We start from the raw sequence: 14,738 nt of genomic DNA, 5'->3' as shown, positions 1-14,738 counted from the left end.
TTTCATATTAATTTTAATAAATTAGTGTTTACTTTTGCTCAGCACTAAAAAACTGGATAAAAAGTAAATAACACTTTAAAAAGTGGTTACCTCACGCAATTTTTACAGAAGAAGACATAAGACGAGCCCATTCTTACAAATAGTCGGTCAGATTTAATGTTATTTTTTCTAGCCAATATAGATAGATTATACATAGTTATACATATATTATATACGCCGGCTAATTTTAATTTAAAAAACTAGGTAGGCGGCTATTTGGATTAATTCTTCTAAAGTGGTGTTTTTTGGGCCTCTTTTGTGGCTTATGAGTCCGGACATAGGCTTCTTGTTGCAAAAGTTTGGTTCTGCTATGGCACAGCTGATACAAATGCGTCTTACAACTATTAAGTTCAAATTCACTTTATAATAGACTTGAATATAGTATCTCATAAATATTTACACTGGCTTTATACTCCCGTTTCATAAGTTAATGAGTTCATTTAAATACTCATGTTGTCATTATACATGAGACTTGTTTCTTTTACCAATTTTTATACTTGATGACTTGAGACTCTTTGTCTTTTCCTCTTTCTGTTGTCGACAATAGGATTACAATCTCAATATCCTATATATAAGTTTAAGGAATTAAACCTTTCGTTTTTGAAAAAAAGAAAATTTTACCAGATCATTTCTTCTCTCTTTTCACATCACTGCCTTCTAATTCAAAAAAATTGTTTCTTTAAGAAATAAAATAGAAAAAAGAAGAAGAGGAGAAATAGGACAAGTAAGAAGAGCGATAAATGCGGCGAAAAATCACATGTGAAGATGTCCAAAGAATATGACATCAATGAAGATCCCGTATCTCTCTTCTTTTGTCTGCATTTACACCTTAGACTCCCACAAAAATGGAAATCTTTTCTTACTTTATTACTTCTCACGTTCACAATAAGTTATCAATATTGCTTTGGATATCTTCATTAAAGAAATATTAAATTCTATACAAAAATAGTTAGTATGACTAAATTACCCTTAATTAAATATTGCAGCATAGTTAATGTGAGGAGTAAAAGACTTTTTTGGAAGACGTACATGAGGGTAATTTTGGAAAAATAAATTAAATTATTTCTTGGTAATATAAATGGACACTTATTTTGGACCAAAATAAAAAAAATAAAATTGATTACTTATTGTGGACAGGAAGGAGTACCTCTTTCTCTTTGGTAGTTACTATAGTTAGTTTCCCTAGCGTTTAGGGCAGTGCTCTTTATAACCTTGGAAGCAATGGGAAAATTTTATTTTGTGTTTCATACAACTGACAATACTTGTATGAGATATTTTTTTGTCTCACAGTTTTGTGAACTCCGAATTTTATGGACCCAGAGAGTCCACAAATTTGTGAGAGAACAAAGAGCTTCACACGACTAATGTAAATTGTGTGAGGCGCACAATAAAGCTTCTGGAATCAGTGTGTTTGACCCTTTGGGTCATAGACTACTCACACATTTTCATACACAAGTACTTGTTATGTCGAGGAAGAGGCAAACCCGAAAATAAAGAAGATAAAGAACACCAAATTTTAACGTGGAAAACCCTTCAAATCGAAGGTAAAAACCACGGGATCACAAAGATCCAAAAAGCTCCACTATAACAATAAGAGGGTTACAAAAGTTCTCCAAATTGGCTACACAACAAGTGTTAAACACGGAGCAACAAGAGCAACAACTAATCAATTGAAAAAAGAGTATAATCCACAAAAACGAAACTGTTGTTCGAGGCTCGAAATAAGATATTACGAGCCTCCAAATCCGATCTCCACCATTCAAATCCAAGATGTTACGAACACTTAGTCAAAATTTCAGCCCGATCCAACGGTTAACGAATCGGAAAACGTGATTTAAAGTTGGCTGGTCGGAATAAAAATTTGCAGCAAAACAAATATTTTTCTTCTCTCTTCTCTCGTGACGAAAGCTCTCTCAAAAAACCACTCTTATGTGCTTAAGTCTTTCAAAGACTTGTATCAATGAGCATTGAATAATTCTCCAAGGTTGTCCTATTTATAGATCATGAGTGGTGCTTTCTCTTAAAGCCAAAACCCACTCAAAATAGGAATAAACCGAATCCAATTCCAAATAGGAATGGAAACCAAAAGAAAATATGATTAGGTCATTGGGCCTTTGGCTGGACAACATGGGCATGTGCCCAACAAACTCCCCCTCCAGCCAATGGGGATAAATGTGTCTTCAAGTAGAGGAACTATTGACAGGCTTCATGCCTGCCAATTTTCTACAAAATTCATGTTTATTTGCAACCACCACCTTTGTCAGCATATCTAAAGAATTTTCATCAGTGTGTATCTTCTCAACCTCAAATAATTTCTCTTCCACGGCCATTCTTATCCAATGATACTTTCTATTTATATGTTTGGTCTTAGAATGAAAAGTGGAGTGCTTGATGAGACAGATAGCACTCTGATTATCACAAAATAAGATGTACATTGGCTGCTCAAAGCCAAGATCATTAATAAACTCCTTCATCCATAATAGTTCTTTGGCACCTTCTGTGACAACAATATATTCGGCTTCTGTGGTGGATAGAGTTATGCACTTCTGTTGTCTAGATTGCCAAGAAACAGCTCCCCCTGCAAAAGTGAACAAATAACCGGAAGTGGATTTTGAATTATCAAGATTGCCTCCTAAATCATAGTCTGTGTAACAAACAAGTTCAGGCTTGCCATTGCCAAAGCACAACTTTAAATCTGTAGTACCTTTCAAATACCTTAATATCCATTTTACTGCATCCCAATGTTCTTTTCTAGGATTAGAAAGGAATCTACTAACAGTACCAACGGCATGTGCAATATCTGGTCTAGTGCAAACCATAGCATACATCAAGCTACCAACGGCAGAAGAGTAAGGAATACGAGACATCTCCTTTTTCTCTTCATTTGTAGATGGACTCTGACTAATACTCAATTTGAAGTGTTTAGCAAGAGGGGTACTAACCACTTTTGCATTTGTCATATTGAACCTCTTGAGTACCTTCTCAATGTATTGCTTTTGGGACAGAAATAACTCATTTCTATCTCTGTGGATTTGAATGCCCAAGATTTTCTTTGCTGGCCCCAAGTCCTTCATCGCAAACGATTTACTCAACTGCTTCTTAAGGACTGCAATTCTGGATTTATTTTTGCCAACAATAAGCATGTCGTCCACATAAAGTAATAAAATAATAAGATCATCATCAGAGAACTTCCAGAAGAATACACAGTGGTCTGAAGAAGTTTTCTTGTACCCTTGTTCTTCTATGACAGATTCAAACTACAAATACTATTGCGTTGGAGCTTGTTTCAATCCATACAGGCTCTTTTTCAATTTGCAGACATAATTTTCTTTTCCATTAGTTACAAAGCCCTCAGGTTACTCTATATAAATATCCTCATCTAAATCACCATGGAGAAAAGCAGTCTTGTCATCCATCTGCTCAACCTCTAAATCTAGACTTGCAGCTAAGCCTAGAACCACACGAATAGAAGACATCTTTACAACAGGGGAGAAAATTTCATCAAAGTCAACTCCCTTCTTCTGGCCAAAATCTTTAGCAACTAACCTCGCCTTGTATCTAGGCGCAGAGGTATGGTTATCTTGCTTTATTCTGAATATCCATTTGTTAGATAAAGCTCTCTTACCTTTCGGCAATTTCACTAACTCATATGTGCCATTCTCATGGAATGACTTCATCTCATCTTCCTTCGCTTCGATCCACTGATCTTTGTGAGTATCTTGCATGGCTTCATCATAATTCTCAGGTTCTCCCATGTCAGTCAAAAGTACATACTCTTCAGGAGGATAGCGCATGGATTTTTGCTTCTCCCTTGTAGATCTTCTAAGAGAGGTTTCAGGAGCATTCGAATTAGTTACCTGTGCAGGAATTGGTTGCTGATCAACCACAACTTCATCAACTGGAGCATCCATAACATCTATACCATGATGATCATTTTGATCTTGATCACTATCTCCATCATTGTCTTGGGTTCCTTCATGTGCAATAGGTGCCTTAGCAATTGAAACTAGATCAATATCAACTAAGATCTCATTACTCTGAGAATCTATCTTCTTGACTTTGTCAATATCTTCAATAGTTTGGTATTCAAAGAATATTGCATCACAACTTCTAATAATTTTATTGTCAACTGGATCATAAAAATGATACCCAAACTCATCTTGACCATAACCAATAAAGATGCACTGCTTAGTTTTGACATCCAGTTTCGATCTCTCATCTTTAGAAACATGCACACAAGCTTTACACCCAAAAACTCTCAGGTGATTATAAGAAACATCTTTGGCAAATCAAACTCTGTCTGGGACATCACAATCCAAAGCAACTGCAGGAGACAAATTGATAACATAGGCAACAGTGTTAAGTGTTTCCGCCCAAAATGAATTTGGAAGTTTAGCCTCTGAAAGTAAGCATCTAACTCTCTCAACTAGAGTTCTATTCATCCTCTCTGCCAAACCATTCAATTGAGGTGTCTTGGGCGGAGTTTTCTGATGACGAATTCATTTTTCCTTGCAATAGTTGTCAAAGGGACCACTATATTCACCACCATTATCTGTACGAATACATTTTAATTTCTTCCCTGTCTGTCTCTCAGCTAAGGCCTGAAATTCCTTAAACACGCTAAGTGCTTGATCTTTAGATTTCAAAGAATACACCAAGAGCTTACGAGAATGATCATCAATGAAGGTCACAAAGTAAAGTGCACCACCTTTTGACTTTACTTTAAAGGGACCACACAAATCAGAGTGTACTAGCTCCAATAAATCGGGCTTTCTTGAGGAAGGATGGCTATGAAAGGAAACCCTTTTCTGTTTGCCAGCTAAACAATGGATACACCTTTTCAGCTTTGCTTGTTTCACTCCAGAAAGCAAACTTTTCTTAGCCAAACACGTAATCCCCCTCTCGCTCATATGACTCAGTCTTCGGTGCCACAATTCTGATAAAGTATCACCTTCCACCAGATTTATGGAGTCATTAAGAATAGAGCCTTGTGTCACATATAATTGACCATACTTTACTCCTCGAGCTACTACTAACGAGCCCTTGGTGAGCTTCCATTGGCCATTAAAGAGGGCATTATGGTAACCCTCATCGTCTAATCTTCCTGCGGAGATCAAATTGAAAGGGAAGTCTGGAGCATGCTTGACATCTTGAAGAACTAACGTTGAACCATTATTAGTTTTCAAACAAACTGTGCCAACACCAAATACCTTAACTTCACTGGCATTGCCCATCTTTAACACTCCAGAATCAACATGAGTATAAGATGAGAAAAAATCTTTTCTTGGTGTGACATGTGAGGTAGCTCCAGAATCTACTATCTAGCTCGTCTCATGGGATACCAAATTGATGACGTTTTCATCATAAGCAAAAAGAAGGTCATCTCGAACAATAGCATCAACATTGTTCTCGTTATTTTCAACTTTCTTTCCTTCTCTAATGTCTTGCATTAACTTGCGGCAAAACCTTTTGATGTGTCCTTTCTTGCCACAGTGGTTGCGTGTAATATTATAGTATTTGGACCTTGACTTCCTTCTACTTTTACCTCTATTCCTTGAGCCTCTTGTTCTATCTCTCCCCCGGTCTTCTGTAACCAAGTTATCTGCTTGTGAGGACGAACCCTGAGATTTTCTCCTTACTTCCTCGTTCAACACACCACTCTTGGCATATTCCATGGTCACCTTACCTCCAGGAGCTGAATTTGACAATGAAACACGAAGAGTTTCCCAAGAGTCTGACAGAGTATTAAGAAGCCAAAGTCCTTGTATCTCATCATCAAAATTAACTCTCATTCCAGATAGCTGATCAAGGACGCCCTGAAAATCATTTATGTGATCAAGGATAGAGTTGTCTTCCTTGTATTTAAAGGTCATCAATTGCTTTAGCAGAAATAATTTGTTGTTCCCGATTTTTGAAGCATAAAGAATTTCTAGCTTTTCCCACAATGATCTCGCATGTATCTCGTTCACAATATGGTTGCGAACATTATCTTCAACCCATTGTCGTATATATCTACATAATTGTTGGTGCTCGAAATTCCAATCTTCATCGGATATACTCACGGGCATGTGCCCAACAGTACTCCTATATTAATTAGTAGTATTTTTTTTCTTTTTCACCCAGTGATTAGTCTTGGACTCTTGGCATTCCGATTTATGACGACACACTTTCTTTCAGAATATTTCTTTTTCAAAATTCGAACTCAGGATATTGATTCATTTTAGTATTATGGATAGTATCCTAAATAACTTAGTTGTTACTTATAAAACGACACTATGTTATACTCCTCTAATTTAAAATCAAATCATTAAAAGAATTCTGATGCTACAGAATTGACAATTCAAAGTATAAAACATGTTGGAACGTGTGAGATGGACATTACAAGACATAAAGCTTAAGCCTCTCGTACTTTATCCTCCGATAATCGGTGTGAAGCTTAGGACCCGTTTGGACATAAACTCTGACAATTTTTTTCCGTAAAAAAAAGTTAAAAATATTATTTATTTATCAAATATGATCAGTTTTTGAAAATATTTTGAAAAAACAAATTCACGTTCCTAAAACCAGTTTATGATAGTTTTTTGGTGAAAATTTTTCTTCCACTCACAAAATTTTAATTTTTTTCAAATAAAATGCATAGCTAAACACAATTTCAGCTTGTAAAAACTTTTTTTCACCACAATTTTAAAAACTTAATTTTGAAGTTTGGACCACATCTATGTCAAAATATACCTTAAAGGATTCTATGTTGTTTCTAGACGAGTCACAATTTTTATCTTTTTAAAAATGTTTAACATTTGAATTTAGTCCTTAAGAAGGAAAGAAAAGGCTAAACTTGCCTTTAAAAGAGAAAAAGAAAAGAAAAAGTGACAAATGAAGGAAGAGCGCATTAATGTGGTGTTGAGTCACGAGGCGCAAAGCACGAGAAGAGAAAAGAAGAAGAATAAGGCCCAAGGGGCGGGAAGCAAGGGGTTTGACTAGTCGCTGTCAGGCTTTTCAGGGCTTCAGGCATGGGCTCTCCCGCCCTGGTCTCTTTGAATACACAAATTCCTCTGATTTTCTACTTTCAATTTTTACTGCAATGAATTTTCTACTGAAAAAACTTATCCCAACAATCCTAGGGTGAACAACTCTCACCTTAAAAGGTGCAGCGTATTCAAGCAAAATATGAGGAAGAGTCGTACTTTAAGGATGTGATACATGCGGATAGTTTACCCTAATACAAGTATTAGTGAATGCTTGGATCCGTAAACTATAGGTTACACATAGTAACTCTAATTTGATTACTCCCCTGCTTTTGAGCTGCTGGGAAGTCGTATGTTGCCGGAAGAATAAGGACCTTATGTCTCGATTCAGTTAAGAATGTTAAATGTGTAACCTTAAGAAAGCAAAATATGGACCTTATGTTTAGATTGATAAACAAGAAGAGCTATGGAATTTCCCTTTATTGTTTCCTTGTGTGATTAATACAGCAGCAATTCTTTCAGCATTCTCTCATCAGAATAGGAAGAATTCACAGGAGTGAAATTTCCTGGAAAGTACCAACAATCCAGAAACTTTTAAGGCCCGTTTGGCCATGGGTATTTCAAATTTTACTTGAAGTTGAATTTCAAAAAACTCTAAAAAGTTACATACTAACTTTAATTTTCAAATGTCATTTTCAACTTCAAAATGAAGATTCACTTTTTCCGAAATTTCACAGTTTTTATGTCCAAACACCCACTAATTTCCATGTCCTCTACTTAAGAGTTATGGTACTAGGTGAGACTTTATATAAAACTCAATACTTGACCCCAAAATGAAAAATCTGTTAAAAAATAAGAGAGGCTATAAACAGTACTCTAAATCAGGTAAATAACGCTCAACTGATCTTTTTATTTGTGGAAGGATAATGTCCTCCAGAAGCATAGAATCTTCATTACAAAACCATTGACTCAGACAAGAATCTCATCCACAAAAGTTGAAACATTTTGAGCAAAAGTATCCACCTTTTCTTTGTGTAATTTTCAGTGCTTTGTTTCCCCTTTTTCTTTTGCAAAACAGATCAATTGGGTTAGATTCAAAGATGTCATTAGTGGGATTGATCATTTAAGTGCAAGGCGAAAAAATTTAGGGGTCGTTTGGTAGGGTGTACAAGAATAGTGCGGAATAAGGTGTATTAGTAATGTAAGTATTAGTTATGCAGATATTATTTCTTATCTATTATTTGGTGTGGTGTATTAAAATTATTATGCATTGCATAATTTTTAAGAAAAATAGTTGTTTACAAAAATGCCCTCCATATTCTCTAGTTTTAAGGGACTTGGACAATTGTGTCTTTAACCATACTAATGCATGCATTAATAGCCTTAGTATTACAAATGTCATGGTTTTCTATGCATTACTTATACATAGGATAATACCAAGTATGATGTATAACTAGTACAAGTATTAATTATACACAAGTTAAAAAAATATACCAAACAAAATATTAGTAACGCATAGAGCTAATGCTTGCATTATGTTTTCAAATACTTCCTACCAAACGACCCCTTAAACTACTTGGGAAAAAAGCACACTTAGCTCCCGTTTGGTAAAAAAATTTAGAAACTATTTCAAATATCTGTTTATTTATAAATTTTTGGTCATTTCTAAAGTAGTTTTTAAAGTTTTTCACCCACAAAATTTTAAATTTTTTTCAAATGATGCATGTCCAAATACGATTTCAACATTAAAAAATTATTTTTATCTTATCATTAAAAACTCTTCTTTTTTTTTTTTTTTTAAGTTTGAACCAATTTTATATTCAAACGCAAACTTAAACAGTTAGGCTGACGGCAGTTAAAAATATCACAAAAGATAGTTTATCATAATCATTCAGAAAGTTAGGCTGATGGCAGTTGCTTTTAGTTTGGCTGCTACTTCAGTATATATACTTTATTAGCCTATGTAGTTTGTGGCCTATATCAAATAAACATCAACATCTTAAAAGAATATAGCACAAAAGTTAAGGAAAATAAAAGGATAAAATACACAAAGAAAAGAGACAAAGGAATAAAAGTTCAATACATAAGCATCATCTTCTTGAATCATTACTAGTAGTTAAATGTGTTTTTACACTTTAGTCTCACACAAACCATTTCAATCTCCAGCTATAGGCTGAAGCAAGAACAAAAAAAGTTGCCAAACTTGTCCAACTTTACTAAAAAGATAACCCTAAACCAACTGCGGGTGATAAAATTCCACCACTGCTTTCCTCTTCTGCCCTCCACAGAAGGAAAAATTACAAAATAAACCCCAAAACAAAAGAACCCCTGAAAAGAGTGGCCTCAAGAATTAGGGTCCCAAAAGTAGGGGTTAAAAATGAAAAAAAGGACAATTTTAAAATATGCCCTTTTCATTTTTTACCCTAGAGGCCACACTAAAACCTCCCAAATAGACAGTCCTCCTATATACTCTATTTGAGTACACCCATTCTATACTAAAACAGTCACAATACTAATACTAGTGACCAAATTAGTATATTACTAATATACTTCAAACTTAAAACCCCATTTAGCTAAAATATTAAATTCTTGAGCAGCCAAATTTTTTTCAGTGGAATTGAGCTCCAGTATAAGTCTGTCCAAAAGACCAATGAGCAGGTGCAACATTGTAGGAAATCAAACTGCGGCCATCACCTGTAGTAACCTTAAATGAGAGCGTTTGGCCATTAAGATAATTGTTGTTTTGCCAGTTTTGTCCCCAGTTTCTTGACATTGGTTGCCAACCAGTTCTTGATCCTTTTACAGCTACAGCATGAACATCACCACCACCACCAACATTTGTTACAAGTACAAGGTTGAAGTATGAGTGTCCATTGATTGTGAACCTTATACCTCCCCTTCTTCTGCAGGGTACCCTGTATTTTTAGAGAAAAAATGTGTCATATTGTGAGTCCATGTGATAAAAAAGCCACAGCTTCAAGCCGTGGAAATAGTCTCTTACAAAAATGTAGTGTAAGACTATGTAAGATAGACTATTGTGATCCGACCCTTACCCGAACCCCGCGCATAACTGGAGCTTAGTACACTAGACTGACCTTAATGTGGGTCTATATGGTGAAGCTTTAATAGTAAGCAAGTTGGAATAGGCTATATAAATACTACTCCCTCCGTTTCAATTTATGTGAATTCATTTGACTGCGCACGGAGTTTAATGAAAGAGAGAAGACTTTTAATCTTGTGATCTAAAATGAAGCACATATATTATGTGTGGCTATAAATCTTGTGTAAAGGTAAATTGTTTCCAAATAAGGAAAGGGATCGTTCCTTTTGGAACGGACTAAAAAGGAAATAAATTCACATAAATTAAAACGGAGGGAGTAATTGTCCAGTGGTGACAATATTTGTATATTCTACTATTACAAGTTTACCAAACACAAGCAAGAAGTAAAGGCTAAAGTATACAATTGAAAAGAGCCAAATGGGAAACTTCCAAGTTACAATAGTAAAATTAAAACTATTGTTAAAGGGGACCACACATGTGGTTTCACCTTTTTTGCATGTAAAGTAAATTCATGTCATTTTCAAAGCACCAATGAGAAATTTTACACCTTAAGGCTAAGCAATTTAGACATGTATAAGGTTATAGAAAACAAAAAATAAACTCTTGCCTTAGCATTTTTTTTTCCTTTATTCACATTCCCTAAAGGGTAAATTGACTCATATTGTGAAAAGACAAAATTCTCCTTGACCCTCTTTAAGGAATTAAGTAACCAACCATACATTAACAAACATATAGCAAATACCATAGTATGTAATAAAGTGGGGTTCCAAGAAGACTTTAATAAAACAATAAACATACCTTCTGTAAGCAACAGGGACAATTCCAGCTTTGTATTGAGCAATGTGTTGGAAAATAGGCTGAGAGAGATCAAAATGGTGAAGGGGAGGATTACACCAACCCCCTGCATTGTTAGGCAATGCATTATTTGGTGGGCAAAAATTGGTAGCTGTGACCACAATTGAACCAGGCAAACACCCTTTCCTATCATTCACACACCTTATCTCAAAACAAGAACCACAGCTCAACCCATTGTTGAACATAGCTGTACTTAATGCTGCAGTATTTGTACCATACCCTTGGCTATACAAATTTCCATATCCACATGCCCCACCTATTTTAAAAACACATGCAACAAAAAGACAAGAATCAGCACAAATAATTAACCTCAAATTACACACAAAAAAAAAATTGAATTTTGGAATATTTAAAGAAAATGAGGCATACCCATTGTGCCAGAGGCATCACCACCACCATAAAAGGTAGCATGAGCATTAATCCAACCTCCACCACCATAACCGTAAACAGATGACACCATTGCAAGAAAACCAACAAAGCAAATCCCAAAATAAGCCATGTTCCTGCATAAAGATTACAACTTTTTTAGCATAAATTCAAGAAATGTTAACAATCTTGAAAATAGTGCTAGCATTTGGTCAAGAAAAGAGGAAAAGAAGAAAGACTATTACTTTGGAGAGTGAACCTTGACTTGAGAAACAGAGAGCTAGAGAGAATGTGAATAAAAGGTAGTTGAGTTGGGTGTAGAAAAATGGGAGAGATTTGGAGTGATATAAATAGGGGATTTTAAGAGTTGAGGGGCTTGGCCTTTAAGTTGTGCTACAGTTACACAACTGACTGACACTTTTTTAAGGCTGCTGAGGGGACCAAAAACTGCCCTAGTTAGGAACCATTAATTAATTATTTTATATTTTGAGATTTTGATGGTGGGAATTTGAAGGTAAATTTTTATGTTGGGCCTGTACAAAGTAGGTTTTAATGTTTTATGGGCTCAAACCGCGTAAGGTTTTGTAGGCTTGTGCTATTTGGTAATAAGACCAAAATTCACAAAATCCAAGTGGGGTCTTCTGGTTTTTCCTCTGTTGGTTAAAACTTATGCGAGAAATATTTAATTTTAGCCGATCCAAAAAAGTAGCCAATAAAATATATAATTTTCTAGATATATATATATATGGTACATTTTTAGCTAGCGCATGCAATTAGTTTTGATCGACCGGTCAACTTCGTATTTTGTCCTATCTTTACTAGTTGCTACTTGTCTACTTAGCTCACCCTTTTTTTCCCCCTCCTTTTTCATGTATTCTATTTTTTAATGGACAGTTTCTTTTTTCTTCTTTCATATGTAGAAATTAAGCTATAAGGGGAAGGTAGAATTTTACCAATTAAGTCTGTTTTCTCACTTGCATGTTGACTAAATGAAAATGTTTTGTTTTATATTTTTAGTAGAAGTTACATTTAGACCCTATCATTTTCTTTTGAATTAACCTTTATTTTTGAGTTGAATTGTAAGTTTAATTTAACGATAATGTAAAAAAAAAAAATTATACAATCATGTTATTTTAAAACCGGTAACAGATAATGTATATAAACTAAGATTCAAATTGAGTTTTGTTTCACTAGGAACATATGCATAAGTGAATGAATATAATAATAAAAATAAAAGCAATAACAACAAAATGGAATAATTGCTTTTTTTTTTCTTTTCACATAAGTGCTGCATCTGCTACAAACACTGTAATTTAAATACTCACTACTGGTCAGCTGAAAATAGAATAGAGTAAATTCTGTCATTAGGGGCAGTTCTTTTCAGTGGTTCGGCCGTTTATAGTACATTAAGTAGAAGTGAGTGAATTGAATACGATATCTTTTTTGGGTAGCAGAATTTAATAGAAATGATTCACTTAAAAATATTCAAATTAATGTATTAGTTTATTGTTTCTCCTCATTAAGTAGCAGTCTGTTCTATGGCTGCAAAAGTACATCTAACCTCCCTACCTACTAAATTTATATTAGGGAAGAAATACACAGCATGGGCTAAAAATCTTTTTTATTTATCAACCTTCTAAATATACAATTATCACTCGATGTTTGGTAGTCATTGGCGGGTCCCGACTAATTTAGATTCGTGCAGTGTAAGATCTATTAAAACGAAAAACATTCCTTATTGAGAGTTCTTTTATTTTTAGGTCACGAACTCGAGACATCTGATTAAGGGTTAAAGAATTATATCTATCTCACTATAATTTTTGATGGTAAGATACGACTATCAATATTGGCCTATATCATAATAATTACTTAATTATTGTTATGAAACAATAAAAATAGAAGAACAATATTGCAGAGAAAGAGAGAGAGGAAATTTTTATTGAATTTTGGGATCAATTACAATGGAATAGAACCCTCTATTTATAGGGAGAGGTTGACTTAGCCACCAAGTAATAAACTCTAGAATCTCTCTAAATATGGACATTCACAATAAATAAAATTCTATTTATAACACTCCCCCTTGAATGTCTACTCGATAAGTAATGTGCCTCGTTAAAACCTTAACTAAAATAAAACTCAATGAGAAAAAAATTTCTAGAAAAGGAAAAAGAGTACACATCTCTAATAATATGCCTTTTGGTTGCCTCGTTAAAAACCTTTCAAGAAAAACCCAGTGGGACAAAACCTTGTAAGGGAAAAAGAGTGCAACGCGCATTAACTCCCCCTGATGAGAGCATCAATTCACATCCTTGAGCCATCGCATCCCGATCTTGTACACTAGCTTTTTGAAGGTTGACGTTGGTAGAGATTTTGTGAACAAATCAACCATATTATCACTTGAATGAATCTGTTGCACATTGATATCACTGTTCTTTTGAAGATCATGTGTGAAAAATAACTTTGGTGAAATGTGCTTTGTCCTATCTCCTTTTATGAATCCTCCCTTCAATTGGGCTATGCATGCTGCATTGTCTTCATACAAAATCGTGGGTAGTTTGTCACATTTCAAACCACATTTGTCTCGAATAAGATGTATCATAGACCTCAACCACACACACTCTCGACTTGCTTCATGAATAGCAATTATCTCAGTATGATTAGATGAAGTAGCCACAATTGATTGCTTAGTCGATCGCCAAGATATGGGAGTGCCTCCACAGGTAAACACATAACCTGTTTGAGATCAAGCCTTGTGTGAATCGAATAAATACCCAGCATCGCCATAACCAACAGGATCAGAACTGCAATTATTGCCATAAAATAAGCTCATATCGGTAGTCCTTTTTAGATACCGCAATATGTGTTTGATTCCATTCCAATGTCTCCTTGTGGGAGCAGAGCTATATCTTGCTAAGACATTAACTGAAAAAGTTATGTCCGGCCTTGTAGTATTGGCAAGATACATTAGTGCACCAATTGCACTAAGATATGGTATTTCAGGACCAAGTAGCTCTGCATTCTCTTCTTGAGGTCGGAATGGATCCTTATTCATATCAAGTGATCGAGCAACCATCGGAGTACTTAATGGATGTGCTCCATCCATGTAAAACCGTTTCAATACTTTTTCTATGTAGGTAGATTGATGAACAAAAATTCCATTTGCCAAATGTTCAATTTGCAAACCAAGACATAATTTTGTCTTTCTGAGATCTTTCATCTAGAATTCATTCTTTAAATAATCAATTGCCTTTTGGAGTTCTATAGGAGTTCCAATAAGGTTTATGTCATCAACATATACGGCAAGTACAATAAATTCCGATGTTGTTTTCTTTATAAAAACACATGGGCAAATGGCAACATTTATATAGCCTTCCTTTAATAAATACTCACTAAGACGATTATACCACATTCGTCCTGATTGCTTTAGACAATATAAAGATCTTTGCAATTTG

General features: G+C 34.8%; 2 protein-coding genes across 2 annotated transcripts; both read right to left on the bottom strand.

The window, feature by feature from the left end:
• Positions 1-9,079: 9,079 nt before the first annotated feature.
• On the bottom strand, positions 9,080-11,620 carry LOC104240826 (expansin-A1-like). Its single transcript, XM_009795716.2, has 4 exons — positions 11,532-11,620; positions 11,290-11,423; positions 10,864-11,176; positions 9,080-9,919 (listed from the first exon to the last, which is right to left on the bottom strand). Exons 2-4 carry the CDS (start codon positions 11,417-11,419, stop codon positions 9,613-9,615), a joined length of 750 nt encoding a protein of 249 aa, XP_009794018.1. The 5' UTR covers positions 11,420-11,423; positions 11,532-11,620; the 3' UTR covers positions 9,080-9,612.
• Positions 11,621-14,029: 2,409 nt separating this feature from the next.
• LOC138880105 (secreted RxLR effector protein 161-like) lies at positions 14,030-14,503 on the bottom strand. Its single transcript, XM_070159766.1, has one exon. It carries the CDS (start codon positions 14,501-14,503, stop codon positions 14,030-14,032), a length of 474 nt encoding a protein of 157 aa, XP_070015867.1.
• Between the last annotated feature and the right edge of the window lie 235 nt (positions 14,504-14,738).

The sequence above is a fragment of the Nicotiana sylvestris genome, chromosome 10 (genome assembly GCF_000393655.2).
Source record: "Nicotiana sylvestris chromosome 10, ASM39365v2, whole genome shotgun sequence".
In the NCBI taxonomy this organism is placed as follows: domain Eukaryota; kingdom Viridiplantae; phylum Streptophyta; class Magnoliopsida; order Solanales; family Solanaceae; genus Nicotiana; species Nicotiana sylvestris.
Note: the sequence above shows the minus strand (reverse complement) of the source record. Positions and strands in the feature narration are given on the sequence as shown.